Consider the following 25,242-nt stretch of genomic DNA (forward strand, 5'->3'; position numbering starts at 1 on the left):
AAGAAAAATTAGACGACCCACCAGTTGACAATATATGCCCGAATTATCAATTTCATCTAATTGTCTCTCATGCAACTCATGATTTACTTCAACAGGTATGTCAACAGGACGGGCACCAAGTAAACTAGCCTCAGAGAGAAGATCTAGCATACACTTACATTGGGATAAAAAAAAAAAAAAAAAAAATCCTCATTTTGAGCAAGCTACTTCAATTCCAAGAAAGTATTTCAGTAGCCCTAAATCCTCCATTTCGAACGATAGGGCAAAGAATTTTTTAACATTATCTTAGTTGTGCTCGTGCTAGTTAAAATGGTATCATCAATGTATACGACAAGAATTGTCATGTTGCCATTCATATGTTTTACAAATACAGAAGGCACTTCTTTTAAATCCGATACTGGAAATCATATTGCCAAGGTTTTCAAACCAAGTACGAGGCGACTATTTGAAGCTACACAAAGCTTTCCGAAGACACCAAACTTTGTTAATCTTCCCCTTGGGCTGAAAACCAGGAGGAATTGTCATATATATTTCTTCATGAAGTTTGCCATGGTGAAATGCATTTTTGACATCCAGTTGATGCAGGGGCCTATTACGATTTACGACGATAGACAAGAGGATACAAACAAATTTTAATTTCACCACCAGGACAAAAGTTTCATTGTAATCTTCTCTAAACTTTTAAGTGAAGCCATTGTCAACCAGCCGTGCTTTACATCAATATATTGATCCATTTGCCTTGTGTTTAACGGTGAACACTCAATTGCACACAACCATATGTTTGCCTAGTGGAAGAGTGACTAACTCTCAAGTATTATTTTTCAAGGCCAGACATCTCTTCTACAATGATTGCTTTCCATTTATGGTCACCCAAGACATTTGCAATCTTAGTTAGGATAGATACAAAGAGATCAAATGTATGATTGATAAGTAGAAGAGCAAATTTTATATGAGATATAGTTACCAATAGGATTGTGTGTATAATACCGAGTTTCTTTACGAAGGGCAATTGGGAAATCCACTTTTTCTTGTTCTAATGTTTAAGAGTGGTGGTGTGCGGGAAGAATAGGAATGTTTTCCTATAAGAGTAGACCTTGAGTTCATTGGTTGGAGTGGGGCTTGGTACTTCTTCCGCATTAGGCTCGTCTATGACACAAAGTAGAAGTGTTAAAGTATGCGTTTGTCTTGTGAATTGAAATAAGGTATGTTTTCGAAGAATATGACATCCTTAGAAACATATTTTTTCCTATTTACAAGACAGTAACATTTGTACCCTTTCTGAGAATTTGAGTATCTTAAGAACACACATTTTATTGATTGTGGTCCTAGCTCAATTAAACAATGGAAATAAAAGGAATAAATGATCTAAAATTCTAACAGTAATCATCATAACTGAGAAAATCATAAAGGAAACATGCAATGGAGCGGGCCATCACTACAACCATGGATTATGGAATTCAATTACTACTTAGGTTGGATCCGGCGAGGGATGAGACCTCCCGATCTTGCATGGTCACACCCAATCGATCAATGAAGATCACTAGTCCGAAGAACCAAGAAGTTTCTCGGATTAGGGATTTGAGAATTTGGGGATTTAGAGTTTAGATCGGTTCTCAAGATTTTGATCGAAGAAGGATTAGCCAAAACTGAAAAATAAAAGGAAGAAAATTATTACCTTGAAGAAGTTGGAGGGGCACAAGAAGAAATTAGAAGAAGAAGATCAAGGGAAGAGAAGAAGCACCATTAGAGAGAAGAGAGGAAGGAGGCAACCAAAGGGTTTGCTTTTCATTAATCAATAGTTAAAATTCGAGTTTAGGGCTTTAGCCCACTTAAATAAGCAAATAAAGACATAAAATTACTAAAATACCCATAGAATAAGCAAATAAAGACATAAAATTACTAAAAGACCCCTAACTAAGTCAAAAACGCGCAAATAACATAAGTACGGGAAAGTTTGGGCGCTCGGTCTTCTTTCTCCAATCTTCCTTCACATGTGTCTTCCCTGAGTGGGGTCTTCTATATGTCCAATCACATGTGAAAGGTCTTCAGCTCCTCAATAGTCGCCTATCCACAAGGACGGCACTTGTGGTTGGCGCTTTCTTCGTTGGTACACCTTGAATGCGCTTGTGTCCGCATCAATTCCCCTCGGGTGAGAAAAACTCGACTCCGACGAGTTGAAACTTTTGTAGCGCTCGAGTAGATCTGGATCAATACCCTGCAATGCGTCGCCCGACAGCCACGTAGATTCAGACGATGGTTTGTTCTTCCACTTGACAAAATACCTTTGGAAACCCCCATCTCTCGTGGATACTATCTCGTCATCCAAGATTTCCTCAATTGCTTCTTTATGGGTAATGGGTGGAGGAGGGGGTGGAAGGGGTTGGGTAGCAAACTCAGAAAAAGGCCATGAAAGGGACGATGTATCAACAATGGGAGTATGGGCACGGACTAGATCTTCCACATTAAAAGTTGGATTAATGCTCATTTCAGGTGGAAGGTCAACCCGATACGCGTTGGACCCAACCTTTTGTAATATCTTGAATGGTCCAGCACTACGCGCTTGTAATTTCTTTGCAGATCCTTGAGAGAATCGCTCTGGCCTTATTCGCACCATTACATAGTCTCCTTCTTGAAATTCTTGCACTCTACGATGAGAATCAGCTGAAACTTTATAATCATCATATTGCTCTTATTTAACCGCTGTCTAATATGTGTATGCAAATCATGAATATGGCGTGCGAATGCATCGGTTGACTCAGAAGACCTTGGGGAGTGAACAGTAAGAGATCTATGGGCATTCTAGGTTTATAACCACTTACAATTTCAAAAGGACTCAACCCTCTAGATCTATTAACTGACCATTATAAGCAAGTTCAGAAGTTGGTACAAGTAGGTCCCAAGTCTTAATATGTTCACCCACTAGACAACGTAGAAGATTTCTAAGGCTACGATTTACCACTTCAGTTTGACCATCTGTTTGTGGGTGGTAAGCAGTAGAAAATTGCAAACGAGTTCCCATAATGTGCCACAGTGTCTTCCAAAAATAGCTAGTAAATCGACCATCACGATCGGACACTATGGTTTTAGGTAACCCGTGGAGACGCACCACACCATCAAAAAAGAGACGAGCAACATGAGACGCATCCGACGCCTTCGAACATGGGAGGAAATGTACCATTTTAGAAAAACGGTCCACAACGACAAAAACAGAATCGTGCTTTTTATAGTCTTGGGAAGCTCGAGTACGAAGTCCATACTAATGTCTGCCACGGAGCATGTGGCATTGGCAATGGCGTGTACGATATTTGCTTTCTTTGCTTTGCGGTTGACATGTTCAACACGCCTAAAACTTTGGCTACGTCTCGCTTGAGACTTGGCGAATAAACGATCTTCCACGAGGGCAATGGTCTTATCACGACCAAAATGGTCAGCTATCCCTCCTGAATGAAGCTCCCAGATGAGGAATTCACGAAGGGACATACGAGGAATACAAAGTCTGTCTCCCTTGAAAAGAAAGCCATCTTTAAGAACATATTCACCCATAATATGCTGGTCACTAGAGAGCGACGCGTAAGTACCCCCAAAATCAGGACATATGGGGTATTCATCTTTCAATTGCTCAAATCCGACTACCTCTACACTCAAGGAGTTGAGCAACGCCACTCTCCTACTAAGGGCATCCGCTGGTTTGTTTTCAACCTCGGCCTTGTGTTTCAAAACAAACGAATATTCCTGAAGAAACGCTACCCACTTGGCATGCCTTGGGTTGAGTTTCTTCTGAGAATGCAAATATCTCAAAGCCTCATGGTCAGAAAACAAAACGAATTCTTGCGGTAGGAGGTAGTGTCGCCAATGTCTCAGGGATTGCACTACTGCATAAAATTCTTTGTCGTAAGTGGAGTATTTTTGTTTTGCCTCATTTAGTTTCTCACTGAAATAGGCCACTGGGTGTCCTTCTTGACTCAACACTCCACCTATACCAACACCAGACGCATCGCACGCTACTACAAAGACTATAGAAAAGTCAGGTAGACGCATGACAGGAGCTTCCACCATCTTGCCCTTAATTTCTTTAAAAGCCTTGACGGCGGCTTTAGACCACACGAACTCTCCCTTTTTCATGCACTCGGTAATGGGAGCCATGATCGTGCTAAAACCCCTAATGAACCGACGATAAAAAGTTGCTAGGCCGTGAAAACTTCGCACCTCATGAATGTTCCTTGGTTCTGGCCACTCAACTATGGCCCTGACTTTTTCAGGGTCTGCGCGCATCCCTTCAGATGACACTCTAAATCCTAAGAACACAACTTGGCTAGACATGAATGCACATTTCTTAAGATTATCGTACAACTTTTCCTTCCTAAGGACACTACAGACCTTCTTTAAATGTTCAAGGTGTGATTCCTTAGTGGTACTATAAATAAGAATATCGTCAAAGTACACCACTAGGAATTTTTCCATGAACGGCCTCAAAGCTTGTGTCATCACTCGCATGAAAGTACTGGGTGCGTTAGTCAAGCCGAAGGGCATGACCAACCACTCATACAGCCCATCTTTCGTCTTAAACGCCGTCTTCCACTCATCTCTTGGGCGTATACGGATTTGGTGATATTCACTCTTGAGGTCTATCTTCGAGAATATAGTGGACCTAGCCAACATGTCAAGCATATCATCAAGTCTAGGTATAGGGAACTTATACTTGACAGTAATTTTGTTTATGGCACGGCTATCCACACACATGTGCCACGTGCTGTCTTTCTTTGGCGTCAACAATGCAGGCACGGCACACGGGCTCATACTCTCTTGGATGAAACCCTTTTGCAGAAGCTCATCAACTTGCTTCTTCAACTCTGCATGCGCTGCAGGGTTCATCCTGTAGTGAGGAAGGTTCGGTAGAGTAGACCCTGGGACAAGATCAATGGCATGCTGTATGTCCCTCATAGGTGGCAACTCATTCGGTAAGTCTTCAGGAAATACATCACTGTATTCCTTCAGGACCGAGGTCACCTCACAGGGCAACTGTGATGGAACCTCAGGTGTAATTTCTCTAGCCACAAGGGCATACACCATAGAATCCTCCTTAGCCTCTTTTTCAAACTCTCTTGCGCTAATTATATGTAAAGACTTAGGTTTGGATTTTCCCATTTCTCTAGGCTCACTTGCCTTCTCATCCTTCTTCTTCCCTAGTGTATTCTCAGGTGGCATGGGATTAAGTTTGATCTTTTTACCATTATACATAAAAGTACACGTATTCGAACGGCCAAAGATCGTGACATCATTATCGAATAGCCACGGTCTACCTAGGATAACATGTCCCACATTCATAGGTAAAACATCACACCACAGGGACTCTTTGTATGACCCAAACTCGATGGGGACTAGACATTACTGGGTGACAGTAGGGATGTCTTGTCAACCCAAGAAACTTTATACGGGTCTGGATGAGGTGTGGATTTCAGTTTTAAGCGATCTAAGGTGCTAGTGGAAATCACATTCTGACAACTTCCACTGTCCACTATCACCTTACAATTCTTTTCACCACACTTGGCAATAGTGTAGAAGATAGTGCTTCGACGCCAGTCAGCACTACTTCTAGACTGAGCTAACACACGCCTGACTACTGCAAGCGTTGCTTCTCCATCCACTTCTTCTTCATCAGTAAGTCCTCCTTCAGGGTGATACTCTTCAACTTCATAATCACCCTGGTCATCTCCACCCTCGTGGGACTCACCTATAACTAAGGCTCTCCCACGACTCTTCGTAGGACACTGATTAGACATGTGGCCAAAGTTGCCACACTCATAACACCTCACTTGGCTCATGTTACTAGGGCCGGCACCAAGAACCCCTTTGCCCTTGTCCTCCCTAGGCCTAGGCGGAATGGTCGCCTGTGCCCTAGGTTGATTACCAATATTAGGTCTAGTTCCTTGGGAACTAGATCTAGCACTGGAGTCTCGGGACTCAAAACGACGAACGACAGGAGCCTTCAGATATTGCTCTAACTCCTGCATGACTTGATATGCTTCATCTAAGTCCGTTAAGGGCCGAGTAATAAGCTCGCGCTGAAGATCCGCACAAAGGCCCGTCTTGAAACGCGAGAGCGTTACTAGAGGGTCTTCTCGGATATCACATCGCATCACATACTCTTCAAATTTAGCGATGTAGTCAGCGGCAGGCATTGACCCTTGGCGTAAGGATTGCCATTGGTCAAGGAGCTTCTGACGGTATGAGAGAGGAAGGTACTTCTCCTTCAACTTCTCTTTCATCTCATACCAATGTGTGATAGGGGCTCTACCAACTCTCTCTATCCTACGCTCGGTGTTGGTCCAGAAGAGCTTGGCTTGACCCACAAGCTTCATCTTAGCAAACCGCATTTGACAGTTTTCCGACATGCCATACCACTCAAAGTAGTGGTCCATGTCAGCAACCCAGTTAAGGAACACCTTGGGATCCAAGCGCCCATCAAAACTCAGGGCCTCAACTCTCATACTCTTCATCGCACGCTCATCTGGATCATAGCGGTCTTGATGACCACATGTGGCTCGTGCCTCTCGCACCACACCACGACCGTTACCACGATCTCTATCCTCACTACCACCACGTGTGGCAGCACGTTCTTCAATGATTCCTTCCACTTGGGAGTGTGCATCTTCCCCTACAGCGGGGTTTTCCTTTTGGGACGCCTCTAGTTGCTTCACCTTAGTCATGGTAGTGGTAATTTGGTTCTCAAGGCGGGCAAACTCACGCCTTTGACCCGCTTCTAGGGCGGTTATCTTTTGTATCAATTGAGCAAGTTGCTCAGATAACTGCTCGTTATTCATGGTAGGTTGAAGTCCGAAACCTCTACCTCTTCTCGTGGGCATACAATGAAGACTTGAACCAAACTCTACCTAACTAGACTACTAGGTGTTATGACTTTCAAGATGAATGTGATGAATGCAAAACTACTATGAACTGACACAATTAAGTTGAAACAAGAAACAACTCAAATCTGAAAATTTTCCAGATTAGGAACTTTCTAAAATTGGAAAGTTTCTAAAATTGAAAACTTTCTAAACCTGGAACTTTCCTAAGTTAAACCTAAAAATCAAAACCCTAATTTGATAACTCGATCTAGACAAAAACCATGCAAGCCTAGGCTTTGATACCAAATTTGACGCAAGACAGCCCTAATTATGATGCATGCTCATGGAGATAATTAAACAGCGGAAATAAAAGGAATAAATGATCTAAAATTCTAACAGTAATCATCATAACTGAGAAAATCATAAAGGAAACATGCAATGGAGCGGGCCATCACTACAACCATGGATTATGGAATTCAATTACTACTTAGGTTGGATCCGGCGAGGGATGAGACCTCCCGATCTTGCATGGTCACACCCAATCGATCAATGAAGATCACTAGTCCGAAGAACCAAGAAGTTTCTCGGATTAGGGATTTGAGAATTTGGGGATTTAGGGTTTAGATCGGTTCTCAAGATTTTGATCGAAGAAGGATTAGCCAAAACTGGAAAATAAAAGGAAGAAAATTATTACCTTAAAGAAGTTGGAGGGGCACAAGAAGAAATTAGAAGAAGAAGATCAAGGGGAGAGAAGAAGCACCATTAGAGAGAAGAGAGGAAGGAGGCAACCAAAGGGTTTGCTTTTCATTAATCAATAGTTAAAATTCGAGTTTAGGGCTTTAGCCCACTTAAATAAGCAAATAAAGACATAAAATTACTAAAATACCCCTAGAATAAGCAAATAAAGACATAAAATTACTAAAAGACCCCTAAGTCAAAAACGCGCAAATAACATAAGTACGAGAAAGTTTGGGCGCTCGGTCTTCTTTCTCCAATCTTCCTTCACATGTGTCTTCCCTGAGTGGGGTCTTCTATATGTCCAATCACATGTGAAAGGTCTTCAGCTCCTCAATAGTCGCCTATCCACAAGGACGGCACTTGTGGTTGGCGCTTTCTTCGTTAGTACACCTTGAATGCGCTTGTGTCCGCATCATAGGAGGGGCGTGTGAACACACATTTTATTGATTGTGGTCCTAGCTCGGTGTGAAATTGTCCAAGGATACGAACAAAGCAAGTGCACCTAAACACTTTGGGAGGAAGGATAAATAGAGACGCATGAGGTTACAAGACTTGTGATGGGTAGTTATCTTTGAGAGCATCAGTCAGAGTCCAATTGATTATATAGGTAGCAAGAGGAATGACTTCAACCCAGTATGTTATTGGTACTGACATGCCTACCAGTAAAGACCGGATGACATCCATTAAGTGTAAATATTTACGCTCTACTCCATTTCATTTTAGCATGTGAGGGCATAAGAATTGAAATTCTACACCATGAACTACAAAATATTTTTATAAGTCGTGGTATAAATATTCCCAGGCATTGTCATATCGAAATATTTTAATCTTGGTATTTTATCTGGGTAAAAACCATTTGATGAAACATCTTTATAATGAATGGGACTTCATCATGGCTTTTTAGAAGATACACCCATGTATATCATGAGAAATCAGTGATAAATGATAGAAACTATTTGAAGCTAAATAGATAAACTAGTGGAGCAGGTCCCTATACGTCAAAATGGATAAGTTGATATGGATTCAATGTCTTTGTATTACTCAAGGAAAAGTAGTTCGACAATGCTTAGATAACAGACACGTTTCACATTGTAAGTTATCACTTTTATAGAACTTTTCAGGAAACAAATGACACTCGATTTTTATTCTCCATGTCAGAAGCTGAAACATGCGTAAAACTGGTTCATTCTCGGTTGAGAAGATAAAGAGTCCTTGATCTTCATGACTACCACCAATCGCCTTCTTCATTGCCAAATCCTGGATAACATCAATGGGATGGATAAATGACATGGCAATTTGGTTGTTTGGTCAGAGAGAGCTTACATAATGAACATTAGATGGAAACGAAGGAACACGAACTACAAAAGAGATAAATAGGATATTAGAATGACGGAAAGTGCCTTTCCAAGAGCTTTAAAAAGGGCATCATCAATTGATCTAATATTACTAGAGATAAGAGAGTAGGAAGCATATCCGTTGATTATATTATACCTCTCATGTACTCGGATGGCCTTGAATCAATGAGCTAGAATGTTTGAAAGATGTGATTTGCAGTTACAGAAGTACCTAACTGCCAACAACGATGGATGCTTGGAGAGTTGCCACTTGTTATTGTAGCTCTCTGATGGTTTTGCCCCTTGGGTCTTGATCACTATGAGCAGAATTTTCTTTGATAGTGCTCACATTGGTGGAAGATTTTGTTTTCATGTCCATTGGCCGAAGATGAGGATGAAGAACCCAACAGTATCCCTTCAGCTGTCATCTTCTTCTAGTGTGTGCATCTGAGCTTGCCTTTGTCCGAGTTTCCTCATCCAGTTCCTTGCCACTTAGGATTTTGAGTCTGTAGTCAAGGCTCACCATTATGGAAGGATGGCATGGGAGGCATTCCGTCATCTAGTCTCCATTGTGTATGTAGTTATACAGATTAGATGGTAGGAAAATATTCTCTCCAAAAAATCTATACGTTGAGGTTTGAGGTCTCAATGAAGACCAGTGAGAAACTTAAAGATTATGAGTTGTCAAATTAGAATTTTTAGATCCTCGAATGTTAGAATAATTGTATGAATCCCTTTTTTGTTCAAGTTAGAGAAGTATTCTTCTACGGTTCTATCTCCCTATTTGAGATTGTTTATTTCTACATGGAGTTAATAAAGATGGGCCAAGTCTTCTTGGTGAGAGTACATTTTGACTACTTTATCTCATACATCCCTTCCGATTTTCAAGAGATAAAGCCCATGAATAATGTTTGGTTGCATGAATTTAGCAACCAATACATCACAAGCCAGTTTCCACTTTCCTATTCATCATTAGTAGGATCATCAGGATTAGGTTGTTTCTTAGTTCCTATAATGTATCCTAGTCTCTTCCGAGCTCCAATATACATCCGGACTACTAAAACCACTAGATAATTTGTGCCATCTAGTTTTAATGTGATAATTGTAAGGCTAGGGCTATCCATTTGTTCAGATAGCATATAAGTATGTTTATTATCTACGATTTAGAAAATAATAATAATAATAAATGTTGGGATGATACAGAGTACCAAAAGAGTGCCTGTTGAAGGTGTTGGAGGCAAATCGAGTGTCCACTGGAGGATTACAAGTCAAATCGGGAGAAACTATTGGCAAGAGACCAAATCTAATGATTAATGGTGGTCCAGGTGCCCCCATAAGGCACTTATGGCAACAACAAAGCCTTATGGGCTCAGATCAGAGGCCTGAAAGTGGGGTTGAGACTGGATTCCAACAACGACAGGGGCTTTTGGGCTCAGATCCGATGACGAAAATGGCATTGGGATTGGATTCCGGCAATGGGAGAAGCTTTCGTGCTCAAATTTTGGTGGCAGAAATGGCATTGGAATTGGATTCAAGCTTTGACAGAGGCTTCCGATGACCGATTTGGTACTTGAAATGGTGTTAGGGCTGAAATCCAACAACGGCTAAGACTTTTGTGCTCAGATTTGGTGTCGATGACTGAGTTTGGTGATAGATCCATTACCGAAAAGGGGCTGGAATTCAATTCTGGTGCTGTAAAAGGGGTACTGAAGCTTCTCTAGTGAGATTTATAGTCGAAGATATGCCATTTCTACTTCTAGAGAGACCAACCTCAAGAGAAAGACCTTCCGAATGAATTTACGATGCATTACAGATACGTCTATAAGGTGATGATGGAGAAAAAACGGTCTCACTTTCACAACCTTACAGGTTAAATGAAAAATCAATGGAAGACATTCAAAACGAAGGCTAAAGAAGAGACCAGGGTTACCAGGTATCGAGGAAAGTGGAGAAGAGAAGGAAAAGAAAGGCATCGGATCCGTAAAGCTCTGATACCATGTGAAATAAGAAGAAAAAGAGAAGAAAAGAGATATGGAAGAAGAAGAAGAAGAAGAAGAAGAGAACGTAGGAGGGAAGATCTCTTCTTCCTCCTCAATGATTTATTTATAGGAAGGTGTTTGCAAGAAGTTAATTGGCAAGAGGAGACAGAAAAAGGTATAAAAACATATTAGAGGGACTAATCCTAATCCTAATCCTAATCTAATTCTAATACTTAATTAGATATAATACTCCACCGTAAACCCAGTGTACACCAACAAGAATGAATCAAATCGAAATACTTGGAGAACATGAAGTACTAAAATGTTTGGACAATTGACAAACATCACATTGAAAATGAAAATCATTTGCAAATTGGAACATAAGATACTTTAATGACAAATGACCCAAGCATGTGTGCCACAGGTTACCATGCTCTCTATTCCTTATAACTGACTTAGAAACTAAAGCAGTGTTGGTGTTTCCTATGTCGAACAAGTATAGCATGATCTTCGAGACCACCACCAATCCATTTCTTCATTAGGTTTGAATAACAAGATGAGATGGGAATGATATTGGAGTACAATTCAACTGTTTGATAAGTGCGTTAACTAACAACAAGTTAAGACTTGAGGAAAGGGAATATGAATAACAAATGGCAATAGCAATAGCTAAGAAAGTTAATGGCTCCTTTTCCAATGGTGCTAGAAAAAGATGATCAGCTAGTTTAATATGACAAAAACAAATGGAATATAAAATGAAATGCTCTCTCTACCAGTCATATGATCTACAGCGCCATGGTCAATGATCCATGATGTAGATGAACATGGTTGAGACCATTGTTCGAAGTATCCCTGATATTATCCTTATCTTCAACTCGATCAATAACATTGGTGGTATAAAAATTTTCATGTGTCAGCAATATATCGCTAGGAATCACCAATCCAATATTTTCGACTGTGTAAATTCCAGGTATCGCTTATATCGCCAATGTATCATCATATTTTCGACCATGCAAATTCTCAGCGTCGCTCGTATCGCCAATGTATTGGCAATACGCCAAAATTTTGTTTATTAAAAAAAAAAATCCATTTCAATTTTTTTATGGGTGCATGTTTGTATGTGTAAATGTATGCATGCATTGTTCAGAGTATCCCCGATATTATCCGTATTTCTAGCTCAATGATATCGATAACATTGGTAGTGATATTAACAACATTGGTAGTATCAGAAATTCCAGGTACTAGCGACGTATCACTAAGTATTGCTAATGTATCAATATTGCCAATATTTTCGACTGTGTAAATTTCAGGTGTCGCTCGTATTGTGATTCCGTGAATGCATTGACATCACCAATATATCCCCAATATTTTCGGTTGTGCAGATTCCAAGTGTTGCTTGTATCACCAGTGTATCAAAGATATTTCGATAATATTGCCAATATATTGACATCGCCGAAAATCTGTTTATTAAATAAATCCATTTCAAATATTTTTATGGGCGCATGGTTGGATGCAGTGTTCAAATTGTCAACAATAATATTGCAAAATTATTGTTCTCGCAACATGGGCGATATCAAAACCATAGTCTTTCGTTTCCTTTCCAGTTGTTGACGATTTCTCGGCGAAATATCGTGTTGTCAATATTCTAAAATACCGATAGACGTTTAAATGGAAGGTTAGATGGTTGGATGGATGGTTGGGATGGATAGATGGCATTGATGGGATGGTTGGACTGATTTCTTATGACAACACATGCTTTTAGGCCCCATTAAATGGAAATTTATTATGTATGTATTCTTTTTTCAATTTTTTATTCATAAATATGCCAATATGGGTATTTTAGCATCTCTTTAAGTTTCATTGAAAAATCCCACCATTTTCCTCATGTTTCCCCGCATTTACAATTACTGACGATATTATGGTGATATCGATATTGTTTCTATATCCCCAACCAACGAAACTTGTAGTGATACCGAAACTTTGAACACCATGTGTATGGATTATGGTTGGTTGGATGGTTGGATGGTTAGATGGATATAGATAGGAGTGTGTGTGTGTGTGTGTGTGTGTGTGTGTGTGTGGTCATGCATGTCTGTGTGTTTGCATGTATGTGTGTATGCACGCACGCCCGCATGGATGGATGGATTATGCATGTGTTTATATGTATGTGCATGCATGGATGGATGGATGGATCCACCATTTTCCCCATCTTTGCACAATGTTTCCCTGAATCAACGATACATGCTTTTAGGCCCCATTAAAGGGAAACTTATTATTTGCTTCCTAAATATGAAAATGTCTTTTTCACTATTATTAGATTCTAAAATATGTAAATGTGTATTTTAGCATCTCCTAAAATATCATTGAAAAATTCCACCATTTTTCCAATGTTTCTATTTCGTTAAGTTAGCGTCACATGCTTTTAGACCCCCATTAAAGAGAAACTTATTATGTATGCGTCTTTTTTGTAATTTTTGATTCCTAAATATGCAAAAAAAAAAAAAAAAAAAAAAAAAAAAAACCCTGTATTTTAACATCTCTGGAAGTTTTCATTGAGAAATTCCACCATTTCCTTGTGTTTCCCTCAGTCAGCGATATATTTCCGGGTATTGATGATAATATCGTCGAGATATTGATACATGTCTCTGTATCCCCAGCCAGTGATACATGTAACCAGTGTTCAAAATATCAGTATCGCGTTGCGTATCGCACCCTAGGGATACGGATATGTATCGGTTATCGCATGGGATATATCGGTTATATCGCATAATGTATCGTTGTTGTTGGAAACATTGGAAATTGGTCGAATTTTTCAATGAAATTTCAGTGATTGTTAAAAAAGACATCAATACACACTTACAAATCAAAACATTACAGAAAATAAGTGCACATAATAGGTTTTCTTTGTATGGGGTCCTAATCTACGCGTTGTCTAATTGAATTGATGCAAGTATATTCATATAATTTATAAATGTAAGAAGGCGTGTAGAAACACAAGCAATACATTCAAAAGAAAAAGAAGAATCACTAGATTAGGTTACATACATGTTTGATTTTATGTTTGGACACAGATTGCAACTGATTTGCAAGAAATTGGGAAAATTTTGATTTTTTTCAATTTTCCGCAACTCGGTCCTTCTCCAAATCTCAAAATTGAAGCTTCTCAATCCATGATTTTTCATGTTTTTCATGCAAAACATGAAAAATCATGGATTTGTAACAATTTGACACTGATTTAACATGATTTACAGGAAAAAGAAAAAAGAAAAAAGGATTGAAAATAAGAAAATCCCACTACTTGTGTGTTTCGTATCGCACAGGTGGGATACAAGATATATCGTGCGATATATCAGCCGATATCGTCAATATTTAACGATACCAATTCTATGAACGTAAGTCGAGACTGAAATGCATGATCGGGGGTAACAAATATACTTGGTTCTTCAATCACTGTTCTAGCCAAATAGGAGGCTTGAAGATCATCTAGCCGTTCTCAAAGATCCCTTATAGTATGATCTTTTGGGTCTGTAATAGATCTGCTTGAAGTGTTTAAATGGACTGACCATTCTCCCACTCAACCAGACATTATTGCAAAGCTCTTTGGTTCCGATCGCGAGGATTCAAGTCGTAGCACGGCTCTCGAACATGTCCTCTTCAATCACAATGAATGCCATGGAGCTGTCTTGTCAGTAGACCCAGGAAAAGATGGAACTGTCCATTCCCTAGTGCTCCCCCTCGAGATGGTTTAGACCCAACTGTTAAGGCAGATCTCTCTAGGACAGTAGAACTCTATCCACTAGACGTAGCCCTTCGATGAGCTTCTCCTCTGATATAGTTGTAGACTAACTTCGTAGAAGAAAGAGATTCTTTGCAAAGAACTTGTGCATGCTGTAGTTTGAAATCAAAATGGAGACCAACAAGGAACTCAACAAATTCTTTATTGTTCCACTTACCTCTTAGTATCTTCTAAGGTAGAGGCTACAAGTTGGCAGCGAACTGATTGTTCCAACTTTTGTCGCATTGCAGCAAAATATTCTTCCACTGTCAATTCTCCTTGTTGCATGGTGGTGATCTAGCACCTGGCAACATGCAAATCAGCTTGTTGGAAGTGTCAAGGGTGGAGGGACACTCACAACTCACACCATAAACGGGCCCCCGTGGGAGAAAATATTAGGGAGGCATATTTGCTGCTCCCAGGATTCGAACACTAGACCTTCCTCTCTGATACCATGAAGAATGAAAGAACCAAAGAGGAGGAATGTAAGAGAGAGGGGAGAAAAATGTGAGAGTGAGGGTTTAGAGAAGAGAGAGAACGTGGGATCTCTCTATTATCTTATTCAATATATATGTACGTTTTTTTAATTATTATTATTACATCATAATAGCCCACTTTATACAATATTTGCAAATAAGCCCACTAATATCATATTTACAGAAATGAACCTACTAACTTAATATTCCAATAGGGAGTACTCTTGGCGACGATTAGCTGATTTTAAGAACAAAAAACCCTCCACTAATGATTAGATGTATGGAGTCAAGAATCTATAGCATTACTGCTAAATTCTCACTTTCCCAATAGTCATGACTCATGAGATGGATGATCTACAGCAGGTTCCCCTTGTTGCCCATAATATACTCCATGCTTTGCACACTTCCATTGAATTGCTTAGCCAACAAAGACCACTCAAAATAGTTCTTCCCATCAAGTTCTATAGTGGTGATGATGAACCTAGGATATTGATATTTTGACCTGACCCATCAAAACACGGTTCTTTTGATTGCACCAATCTACTGTAATGGCTCTGATATAACATACCAGATTCATTGGAAGACCTAAAAACATATCAAGGAATCATGCTTCATTGCATCCAGACCAGATTTAAAGATGGAAGTGCTTGGAGATGATGGCAAACGACAAGATAGGACCAACGGAAGATCCTGACAAGGCTGCCAATGATGACTGGACATCTTGGTGGGGCCGCCTGACTGTGGTTGGTAGTCCAATTTGAGCTGACAGCAGTTTCTGGTGGTGCAGCTAAGCTATCGACTACAACCAGCAGTCTAGTTGCACTGCCGATTGCGATTGAGTGGTCTGGCTGGATTATTGGCTGTGGCTGGGTGGTGTTGTTGGGCTACTATTTACGGTCAGGTTATCTGGTTGGATTGCGGGCTATGGGCAGGTGGTCCAGCCATGCTGCCGGCTAGGGCTAGGGTGCAAGTCGAGCGGGTTGGGTCAGGTTGAGGATCGGCCCAAGCCCAACCCGACCTCAATAGGAGTCGGCCCAAGGCCCAACCCAACCTAAGCTAGCCAAACTCAACCCAACTAGAGGTATTGAATGCTTAACAGCTGCAACTAGTAAACAAACACATGAAATGCAAAATCTAACCATCAAATAACATCATTGAAGGAAGACATACAACTAAAGAAATAACATTAGCAAAATAAGGTCTACAATTACCACTCATTAACAAATAAAATTAACAAAAGGAAAGGAGTGAATGTCAAATATACAACACGGTGGCCCCATGAACCCAAACTGTTGTGTGGACTACATAAAACAGGTTGCAAGTGATTCCAACCTTTGTAATTTAGTCATTACTCGTGTATATCCAACGGTGTTTTAAATAGCGGTAGCGTGTTGCGTAGCGTGTAGCGTAAGCTACACAATACTTCTATTTTTTATTATTTAAATATACATATATATATATATGATAAATATTAAATAGCAAGAAAAAAGCAAAATACATAAATGTCACATTCTTCAAAATAAAAATCCCAAAGTTAAGAGCATTAAGTACAATACAAATGTCACATTCCTCAAAATCAACATCTCAAATTCTCAATAATTAGTCTCTAGACTCTAGGTGGGCCCCATGTGGGCGACACCATAGAAAACAATGCACATCCACACATACGCACACCACAGTAGGCCCCACGTGGGCCACAACGTAGAAAACAATGCAAATCCACCCCTTCACGCACCTCAGTGAGCCATACTACAGAAAAAATCTATATCTATAGAGATAATGAAAAAGAAATGAAAAAAATTATAAAGAACAAAAAACCGCACAGTAACCGGCATTTTAAAAGGGGAAAAATGAGAAAAAACTCAAAATACCAAGTTATTTTCATTGTACATTGAAAAAAATTAAAAAAAAAAAAAAGGAGCGTGCATACCTGTTTTTATCTCAAGATGAGATTGAATTAAAGAAATATGCAAAAGTTGAAGCTCCACAGCCGATCACAACCGGAATAGGGGAAATCCGATTTCTCCGTCATTTCTTCTCCATTGTTGATGAAACTGCACCAAATGGAGCTCCTTGTAGTCTCCAACAATCGGCCAAAGAAGCCCCTTCGAAGGGCCTTTCGATCGCAAGATTGAAGAGGGGGGAGAGGAAGCAGCGTCGGTTTAGGGCCGGCTGTCGAATACACTGTTCGAAAAGGCTGTTTTTTATTTTTTTTAAAACTTGCTTATTGTTGTGGTGTGAGTTTACCACCATTTACAGCAGTGGAAAAACAAAAACAAAAAAAAAATCAAAATAGGTAGCACACGCTACCTGCGATACACGCTACGTGTACGTAGCGTACACTACAACCCCTGTAGCGCACGCTACTGTGTACGCTACATAGCGATTTTGGAGCGCTACGCTACGTACACTACTGAAAACACTAATATACAATGAAGAGCCCCAATTGTGAGGTGGTAGAACAAGTTTGAGAGATACCAATGGATGGCATACATGCAAAGATCTGTTTCTTTCGTCAAGTGAACATGCTATGGACCAAAAATAATGTTGGTCTATAGATAATGCAAGCCAAACTTGCATCAACCCCATTTTCTATCTAGGCCATGACTTTATTTTTATATCAAATATTACTCGTAAGCAGTGTTTTAAATATTGCGTAGCATATATCGTAGCATTCAGCCCTCTATAGCACGTAGCTTAAGCTACATGATACTCCTATCTTTTAGTTAAAATAATAGGATACAATATAATAAATAATAAAAATAATACAAAAAAAAAACAGCAAAAAGTATTCATTGTAATGATGGGATGCCCCAAAAATCCTACCTATTCAATCATCGGGTGGGCCAAATCACAAAAATCAATTACAACCACCCAAAAAGCCTTCGCTATAGTGTGGCTAGCCCACATGATGGATGGATCCACCCTGCTGGATTGGGTGGTGAGCAACACTGTAGAAAACAATGACGAACTTTGAGCCACCTAAGAGAATCAAGCTATAATCCAACCATCACATGGGCCACACCATAGAAAACAATGCACAACCACTCAAACACCTCCATTAAAGCAAGGTGGCCCATATGATCGTTGGATGGATTGGATGCCATTAAATACACACACACAAACTACAACAAGCCCCACACAAAAATGTTGTAAAACAATCCTATCCTACAACATTGCATAGGAAACGGCCTTATAAAAGGGAAAATTTTTCAAAAAATCCCAAAAGAAACCATAAATCTTCATCCGAAATTATTTAAAAAAAAAAAAAAACTCATTATGGGATATTAAGGGGGCAAGAACATACCTCTATCAAGCTCAAGAAGAGATTCAATCAATTTAAAAACTGAATTTTTGAGCTTCATCGCCATACGAATGTGAAAGGGGGAAATTTTGATTTTTTTTTTTAAATCCTTCGTTTGTGCTCCAATACTCTTGAAAATACAGCAAATGGAACTTCTTATAGGGCCAAGTGATCAGCCAAAATCTCCTCTCCCACAGCTTTGTGGATTTCTAGAATTGAAATGTGGTTTTGGGGGTTTGTAGGTGAAGTTGCGGTAGAGTGTTTAGGGCTTGAAGTTGAAGGGGTAGGGCTTCACAATTGAAAATCTTCTCTCATTTTTATTTTTTTTAAAATTTTTAATTTTTATTTTTATAAAAGCTAGGCTCTTGTGTTTGTTTTACACCATTTAAATATTCTCATGACTCTTCAGCTATATACTTGTTGCACTTGTAAGGATAGCTACAGTTGCCTGATAGGTGATTCTAGAAATATATTCCATCCACAATAGGACTCGCAGTTTGAATTATCCGGATAGTTGTACTCAGTGTTCTAAATAATGAATAGCATGTAGCGTAGCATTCATCCCTCTGAAGCGTGAGGCATAAGCTACGTAGCATGTAGCATAAGCTATTCATGCTACTTCCAGATTTTTAATCAACGTTATGCTTGGTTGCACCAATTTCATGATATTCTGCACCAAATTAGACTGATTGATAATGAAATCTAACAAAATTTCATGATATTTTGTGCAACCAAACGCAACCTAAAGTAATAAGAAAGAGCAATGATTAAGTATAGAGGTATAGAAAGAGTAAGGAAGCTGATTTAATATTGTTACTTATATTATTTTAAGCATTGAAAATATAAAAGTTCGGGTTGGATGAATTAGGTTTGGGTTGACCTGTTCCAAGTTGTACCCCTAGCCTAGAGCACAGTAGTCCGGCTGGACTGTTGGCTAGAAGAAAGGAAAAAAGAAAAAAGAAGAAAGAGAGAGAGAGAGAGAGAGAGAGAGAGAGAGAGAGAGAGAGAGAGAGAGATGAAAAAGAAGATTCCCTGTTCTAGCTCTAATACCATAATGAGATTCATGGTAAGAGAGACTAGGAAGAGCAAATGCGAGAAAAACGATCTGAGAGCATAATCAGTTAATCACTCTCCACCCATAACCCTAAAAAATATTGATGGTATTCCATATGAGCATCCATTACAAAACACATACACCCGCACAATCTTTTAGAAAATAAATTTAAATTCTGAGGTTGAAGAAGTCATAAGGATATGAAGATGACATTTGAAAATGAGGTTGAAAAATCTCAAAGAGTAGTGAAAACCTTTGATCTAATGAACACTGGACAATAGTGGTGACCACAAAACAAATGGCTAGGAGAGACCTGTGCTGTTTAGTACAGCAGGCTAATCCATTTCATCAACAAATTGCCCTATCAGTCCATCGGTAAACAATGTTCATGAAATCACAGATAAGATTTAACTACAATCCATTCAATACATTGACTTTATATTGACAGAAATTCAGGAAAAAGTTTTATCATATAACTTTGGGTACTGTTAGGACCGGGAAACTTCTATAAGCAAAATTTTGAAGGTTCTATAATGCAAGCAGTACCTAAAGTTAGGTGCCCATTTAATGGGTTTAATATATTTCGTCAGCAAAAACACTTTGAGGTGATCTAAAGGTCCAAAATATGTTGGAAGTAACTATCTATCCATAATATGTTGCAAGCATGGCACTGAGAACTGCATCAAGTTTTAAGTTTTCACATATTGCAATAGTGGAAGAAAGTAAGAGTGTCCAAAAGGCAACAAAGGTTTGACTTTAATATATGAACTGGTTCCTTTCAAAAAATCCCGCATAGGCAAGCAAGGAATTCTAACTAGAATAAAGCAAAACACCATACATCTGAAGAAGGGATTTGACGAGGGACTAGGGAGCCTCCTATTTGAATGATCCCATCGGCAGTAAAAAGTGTGACTCTTTCCTCCTGTACCCATTCAATAGCTGCAAATGCATGTGTATGATCAGCATTTGTGGATTGGCAAGAAAGGCTCAAAAATCAAAATGATGATGAAAATGAGCAGAGGACTACATCATATTATCAGATTTATCAAATATTAAATAAAAATAATACTAATATTAAGATATATGATATGTGTGTGTGTGTGTGTATAAAAGTCCATAGGCCAAGAACTTCCTCCAAAGAGACAAGTATGCAGCCAAACATGCTCACAAAAGGTTAAAAGTTAGTCCTCCACAAAATTCCGCAACAAAATATGTTTACCAGTTACCTATCCATTTTCTTTGAAACGAAGAAAAAGGAATGGGTTTATCTCTACCAAGCTTCATTAATTTGTCTCCAAATTTGGATTGAAGTCAACAACAAGCACTGCTAATCTTATTTCTGTTTAATGTTCCATCACAAGTGACATATGTAACAATAGCAATGAAAGGGGTATTTTTGTCTCTAGGTGTACAATAGATTTTAAGAGCATATTTTTTCTCACTCGTCCACCCATCACAACACCCCTAAAATAATGTACCTGTGGAGATTTCATAAGTAGTGTGCTGGTGCTTAAATGGATAGATGTTCCAAGTGTTCTTAACAGTCTTTTCCCTGAAGATTTATAGCATATCATTTCTAATGGATATTCGTCCATGTGACTTCATGGGAATTAGATGCCTACTGATTAATCACGGGTGTATATATATTATCTTAATGCTACTATTGATTTCCACTAATATTGCATAAGTTGCTATTGGTAACATGAGTAGTCTTCTACACATCATCATCGTCATCATCTACTGAACCATAAAAAGAAGTAAGCATAGGAGTTGAGATAAAGGAAATACTCATAGTAATTTCTGCTGAGAATTGGCTAGGCAATGCCCTCTAAAACAACCAAAGGAAATGGACTACCCAATCATCAAAAGCAAGAATCCCAAGGAGAGTCATCAAAGGCTCACAGTTGTTTACTGGACCACATTGAGTTTGCATCCATGGAAAAAGAACAATTCCTTTTGACCTACAAACCCAGGTAAATAACCATACTACAAGAAACCCAAGAGCTATGTCATAAATATTTTATCACTCTATCATTCAAATATTCTAATAAATTATTTTTAACATAAAATAATTCAGTAAAATGATGCCATGTCTTAAACATATCCCATATCTGTACTCATGTTGTGGCATAGACGGAATGAGTACCCTGAGGAATTTGAAGGATCCAAGCATAGAAGCTAATACCCATATTGTTAAGAACATCTGCTAAAGTTAGACCCAACAAAAACCATTAATAACCAACCTAAGATTGACCGAGATTAAATAAGACAATCCTATTCTATCTTCTCCTTTATTTTCGACCAATCTCTTCAATACATCAAAGCCCCAAAGGACATTCAATCCCCTTACGACCTCCCAATTTCCAGGTCAACTGCTAATGCCTTATGCCCTATAAAGATCTACTTATCCCTCCAAGCCCCTCCACCATAGTTTCATGTTCCATCATCACATCCACTTTATAGGACTGAATATTTTTTTTAACCATAAATGCAAGGTCCACACCCCCTGATCCCACTGCATTATTTTCCTCCTCCCTTCACAACAACAGACCATTGCTGACCTCCGACTTCAAGGTCCACTAGTCACACCTTCTCATGAAATACGAAGAATGAGGTTGCTGTCCATTATTCTCTAGCTTAGCATCATGTATGATGATATCCACTTTGTGAATTTCTTTAACCATGCAGGTATTGTCCAAACTCCGTAAATTCCATTGCTTTCGTATCATATATGACATGGCTGTAACTTACGCATATTGGCCGTGCCCATGTTGACATGTGATATGAAGGTGAAACAGCCATATTAAAAAATCTATGTCCATATCAGCAAATATGGATATAAAGCCCCTTTTTATTATTATTGTTTCAATTTCACCTCTTTTCTTCATTGAAAGCATAAACAAAGGCTTAAAAAAGTCATCTCCAACTAGATATAAGCCTATTATCAAATTAAGAATGTCCAACTCCTGAATGCTTTAAAACCAAATTTAAGGTTCAAAGATTAAGAAACCAACTTTCTGCAGGTTAGCCCCCTCAAGTATCCATGCGTATTGATGAGGTAATGACTAATGAATACTTTTTAGTTAAATAATTATATTTTGTGAAGCTATGTGTACATGCATTTGCAAACCTTTTTCTTGCATGAAAATGCGAAGTGCTAGATGATGTTATGAACCATGGTAGTACTTGCCTGTTTGGCAGTAATGAGTCTCTAGTCTCTACAGTCAATACTCTATATTTAATATGTGAACTAATAAAGATGATGGTTGATATATCATGTGACAAATCAATTCATAAGAACCACTTAAGGATGTAGATGTCAAAGACTTAGCATCCATGCTTCCAATAGGTCAGCCAAACAGAAAGCATTCCTACCAAAGAATGGTACAATACACTTTTGATACGTATCCAAAACATAAAAGAAAAAAAATTCTTTGGTTTCCCATTTCCCCCTTTCTCTGGAATTTTTTTGTAAAAGAAGTTTTTGATCAACAAGCCGATATGTGCCAAACACACCCGTATCATATCAATTCTGGGCCAAGCCAACAAACCTCTTGATGCTGATATTTTACAACAAACACAAATTGCTTTTAGGTAACAATGACGTGGCCCAATTAAAAAGTGTCATTTTTCAGATATGGGATCCATAGTGATAAGTAAAGATTTCCTTGCACAAAATGATGATTTTGCCATTTTCATTATGGGTCCCATATCTAACACGCACATAGTGCTTTTTCATTGGCCTGCATCATTGTTACACAGTGTTCGTGTTGCAATACACATCCGTGCTTACAATCTTCTACCCTCATGAATCCATCCAACAAAGGGTTTTTTTTTTTCTATAGTTAAACTGGGCTCGAACACGAGACTTCAATGTTGAAATACACATTGTCTGCCACTGACCAGCGATACACATAATCTTTTACTGAGATGGGGAATGTAGTTGCCCAAATGTCAATCAAGCTTGCTTGAGATGTGGCTTCTAGAAAGCAGCAACGTGCGCCACACAGTTACCTGTTTCTGAGGTGCCCCAAAAGTAAAGTGGAACGGTTTATTCAGTGGAACTATAGAGCTAATAATTCAAAGTGCATCCGAAATGGATCCTATATCACTTTGCATTTTCTTTCCAATTAGAAAGGTCGCTTGGGGGAATAAATGCCCCACCTAAAGAATTCTGACAAGAGAATTGCAATTCCTATGCGATTCTGATTACTATGCATCAATAAAAAGAAATACTGCTGGAAAAAATATAAATGCCTGCTTTTAGATTCACGAACTGAATTGAATTGTAAACATTCCGGGTGTGTTTGGATGCTCAATTGAATTGGATTGCAATAAAGAAACTCACATGCATTTCAAGTTGGACTTGGAACAATCACATTGGTGACTTAGGCCCAGTCAATTGCTATGAACGCAGACTGGATTGGCCATTCCTTCCCTATTTCACTGAGTTATTGTAATTCATCTCCTGCTAACACCCAGACGTGCCAAGAGATTAATCCCCAAATCGCAACCTGAAACAACACGATTGCAATTTGGATCCTTGGATTCCTGCAATATGAACGCTATGGGAAGGAAACAGAATCACGCTATTCCTCTTCATATCAGACTACTAATCGCAATTCAATTGGATCGTGCACGGTGCATCCAAACACGCTACCAACAAACCCTAAATCAGAAGAATGACGAAAGAAATAAAATTGAAGCAAGAACAGATATGCGAACGAATCAACGCACCGTCGCTGCCGTCTCCTTGGGGATTGAAGGAGTCCCAAGGATAGAAAGAGAAGGGATTGTTGCTGGTGAAATCTCCACCATCCGAATCTTTGGCAGAGGATCGGACGAGAAGACGGGAAGAAGACGAAGAACAGGAAGAGGAGGAGAGGCGAGGAGGAATAAATGTGGAAGATGGAGGGCAAAATGGTAATTTGGAGCGAGTGATTGTAGGTGTCGGTGGGAAAGAAGAAGAGAAAAAGAAATAGAGAGATGTTGATGAGGTTTCCGCCATTGAAAGAAAGAGAGGGAAGAGAAACAGAGACAGAAAAAGCCGGTACGGCCTTGGATTGAATGTTTTATACAGCGGCTTTATGGAAACTTTCACATACAGCGGCTGTATAGAAATTTTCATATACATCCACCAATTTACCTTTGACATGCTAAGTTTATAAATATCTGAGCCGTGAAAAAGGCGGGTCACAATATGATGGCTATTGTTTTTGTTTTAAATTTTGAGATGATATACTTATTGAGAGAGATAGAACATCAAGGTCAGTGAACAGCCGATGCTATGAGTTAGTGTATGAATGCTGCTCCAATTTTAATTGGATTATTCTTATTTTTATCAAACATGATTAGGATAGTGTGGCCCACTTTTTTCACGTATGTGATAATTTATGTGTAAAAAAGTTGGAGTGAAGATGTTGATGTATTCGAAAGTTCATGTACAGCCGTTGTATTCATTCATTTCTCTTCAAAAGCCGACAAGGGGTTTCGACTTCACCGCACGTGGCAATACCCCCGGAAACCCATAGACCGATCCGGACCGTTGGTGGTGAATATTATGCCAGATGTGAGAACCATACCACACGAAGATAATAGAATGAATTGATGGATAGGATTGTCAGTTTCGTGCCAATTTTCTTCACAGGATTATCCGGGGGAATGAACAAACTAGTGGACGGCCTGGATCCACTTGCACCTAGCACGTGAGGGATGCAGTGGATCCGGGAGCGGATTA

At 39.1% G+C, this 25,242-nt stretch overlaps 1 protein-coding gene across 3 annotated transcripts in view; it reads right to left on the bottom strand.

Annotated features, from left to right (window-relative positions):
* LOC131231671 (uncharacterized) overlaps positions 1 to 24,559 on the bottom strand; it is a 30,692-nt gene extending 6,133 nt beyond the window's left edge. The window contains exons 1-2 of one of the 3 annotated variants that reach the window (XM_058227954.1): positions 24,243 to 24,559; positions 20,344 to 20,444 (exon numbers count right to left, since the gene is read on the bottom strand). In XM_058227954.1, coding sequence (XP_058083937.1) covers positions 20,344 to 20,444; positions 24,243 to 24,513 — 372 coding nt within the window. In that variant the 5' untranslated portion in view covers positions 24,514 to 24,559. Of the gene's footprint in view, positions 1 to 8,906; positions 8,942 to 9,074; positions 9,590 to 20,343; positions 20,445 to 24,242 lie in introns of those variants that run through there. The other 2 variants (XM_058227955.1, XM_058227956.1) reach the window with 2 other exon arrangements.
* Positions 24,560 to 25,242: the final 683 nt, after the last annotated feature.

This window comes from Magnolia sinica, chromosome 17 (genome assembly GCF_029962835.1).
Source record: "Magnolia sinica isolate HGM2019 chromosome 17, MsV1, whole genome shotgun sequence".
Classification (NCBI taxonomy): domain Eukaryota; kingdom Viridiplantae; phylum Streptophyta; class Magnoliopsida; order Magnoliales; family Magnoliaceae; genus Magnolia; species Magnolia sinica.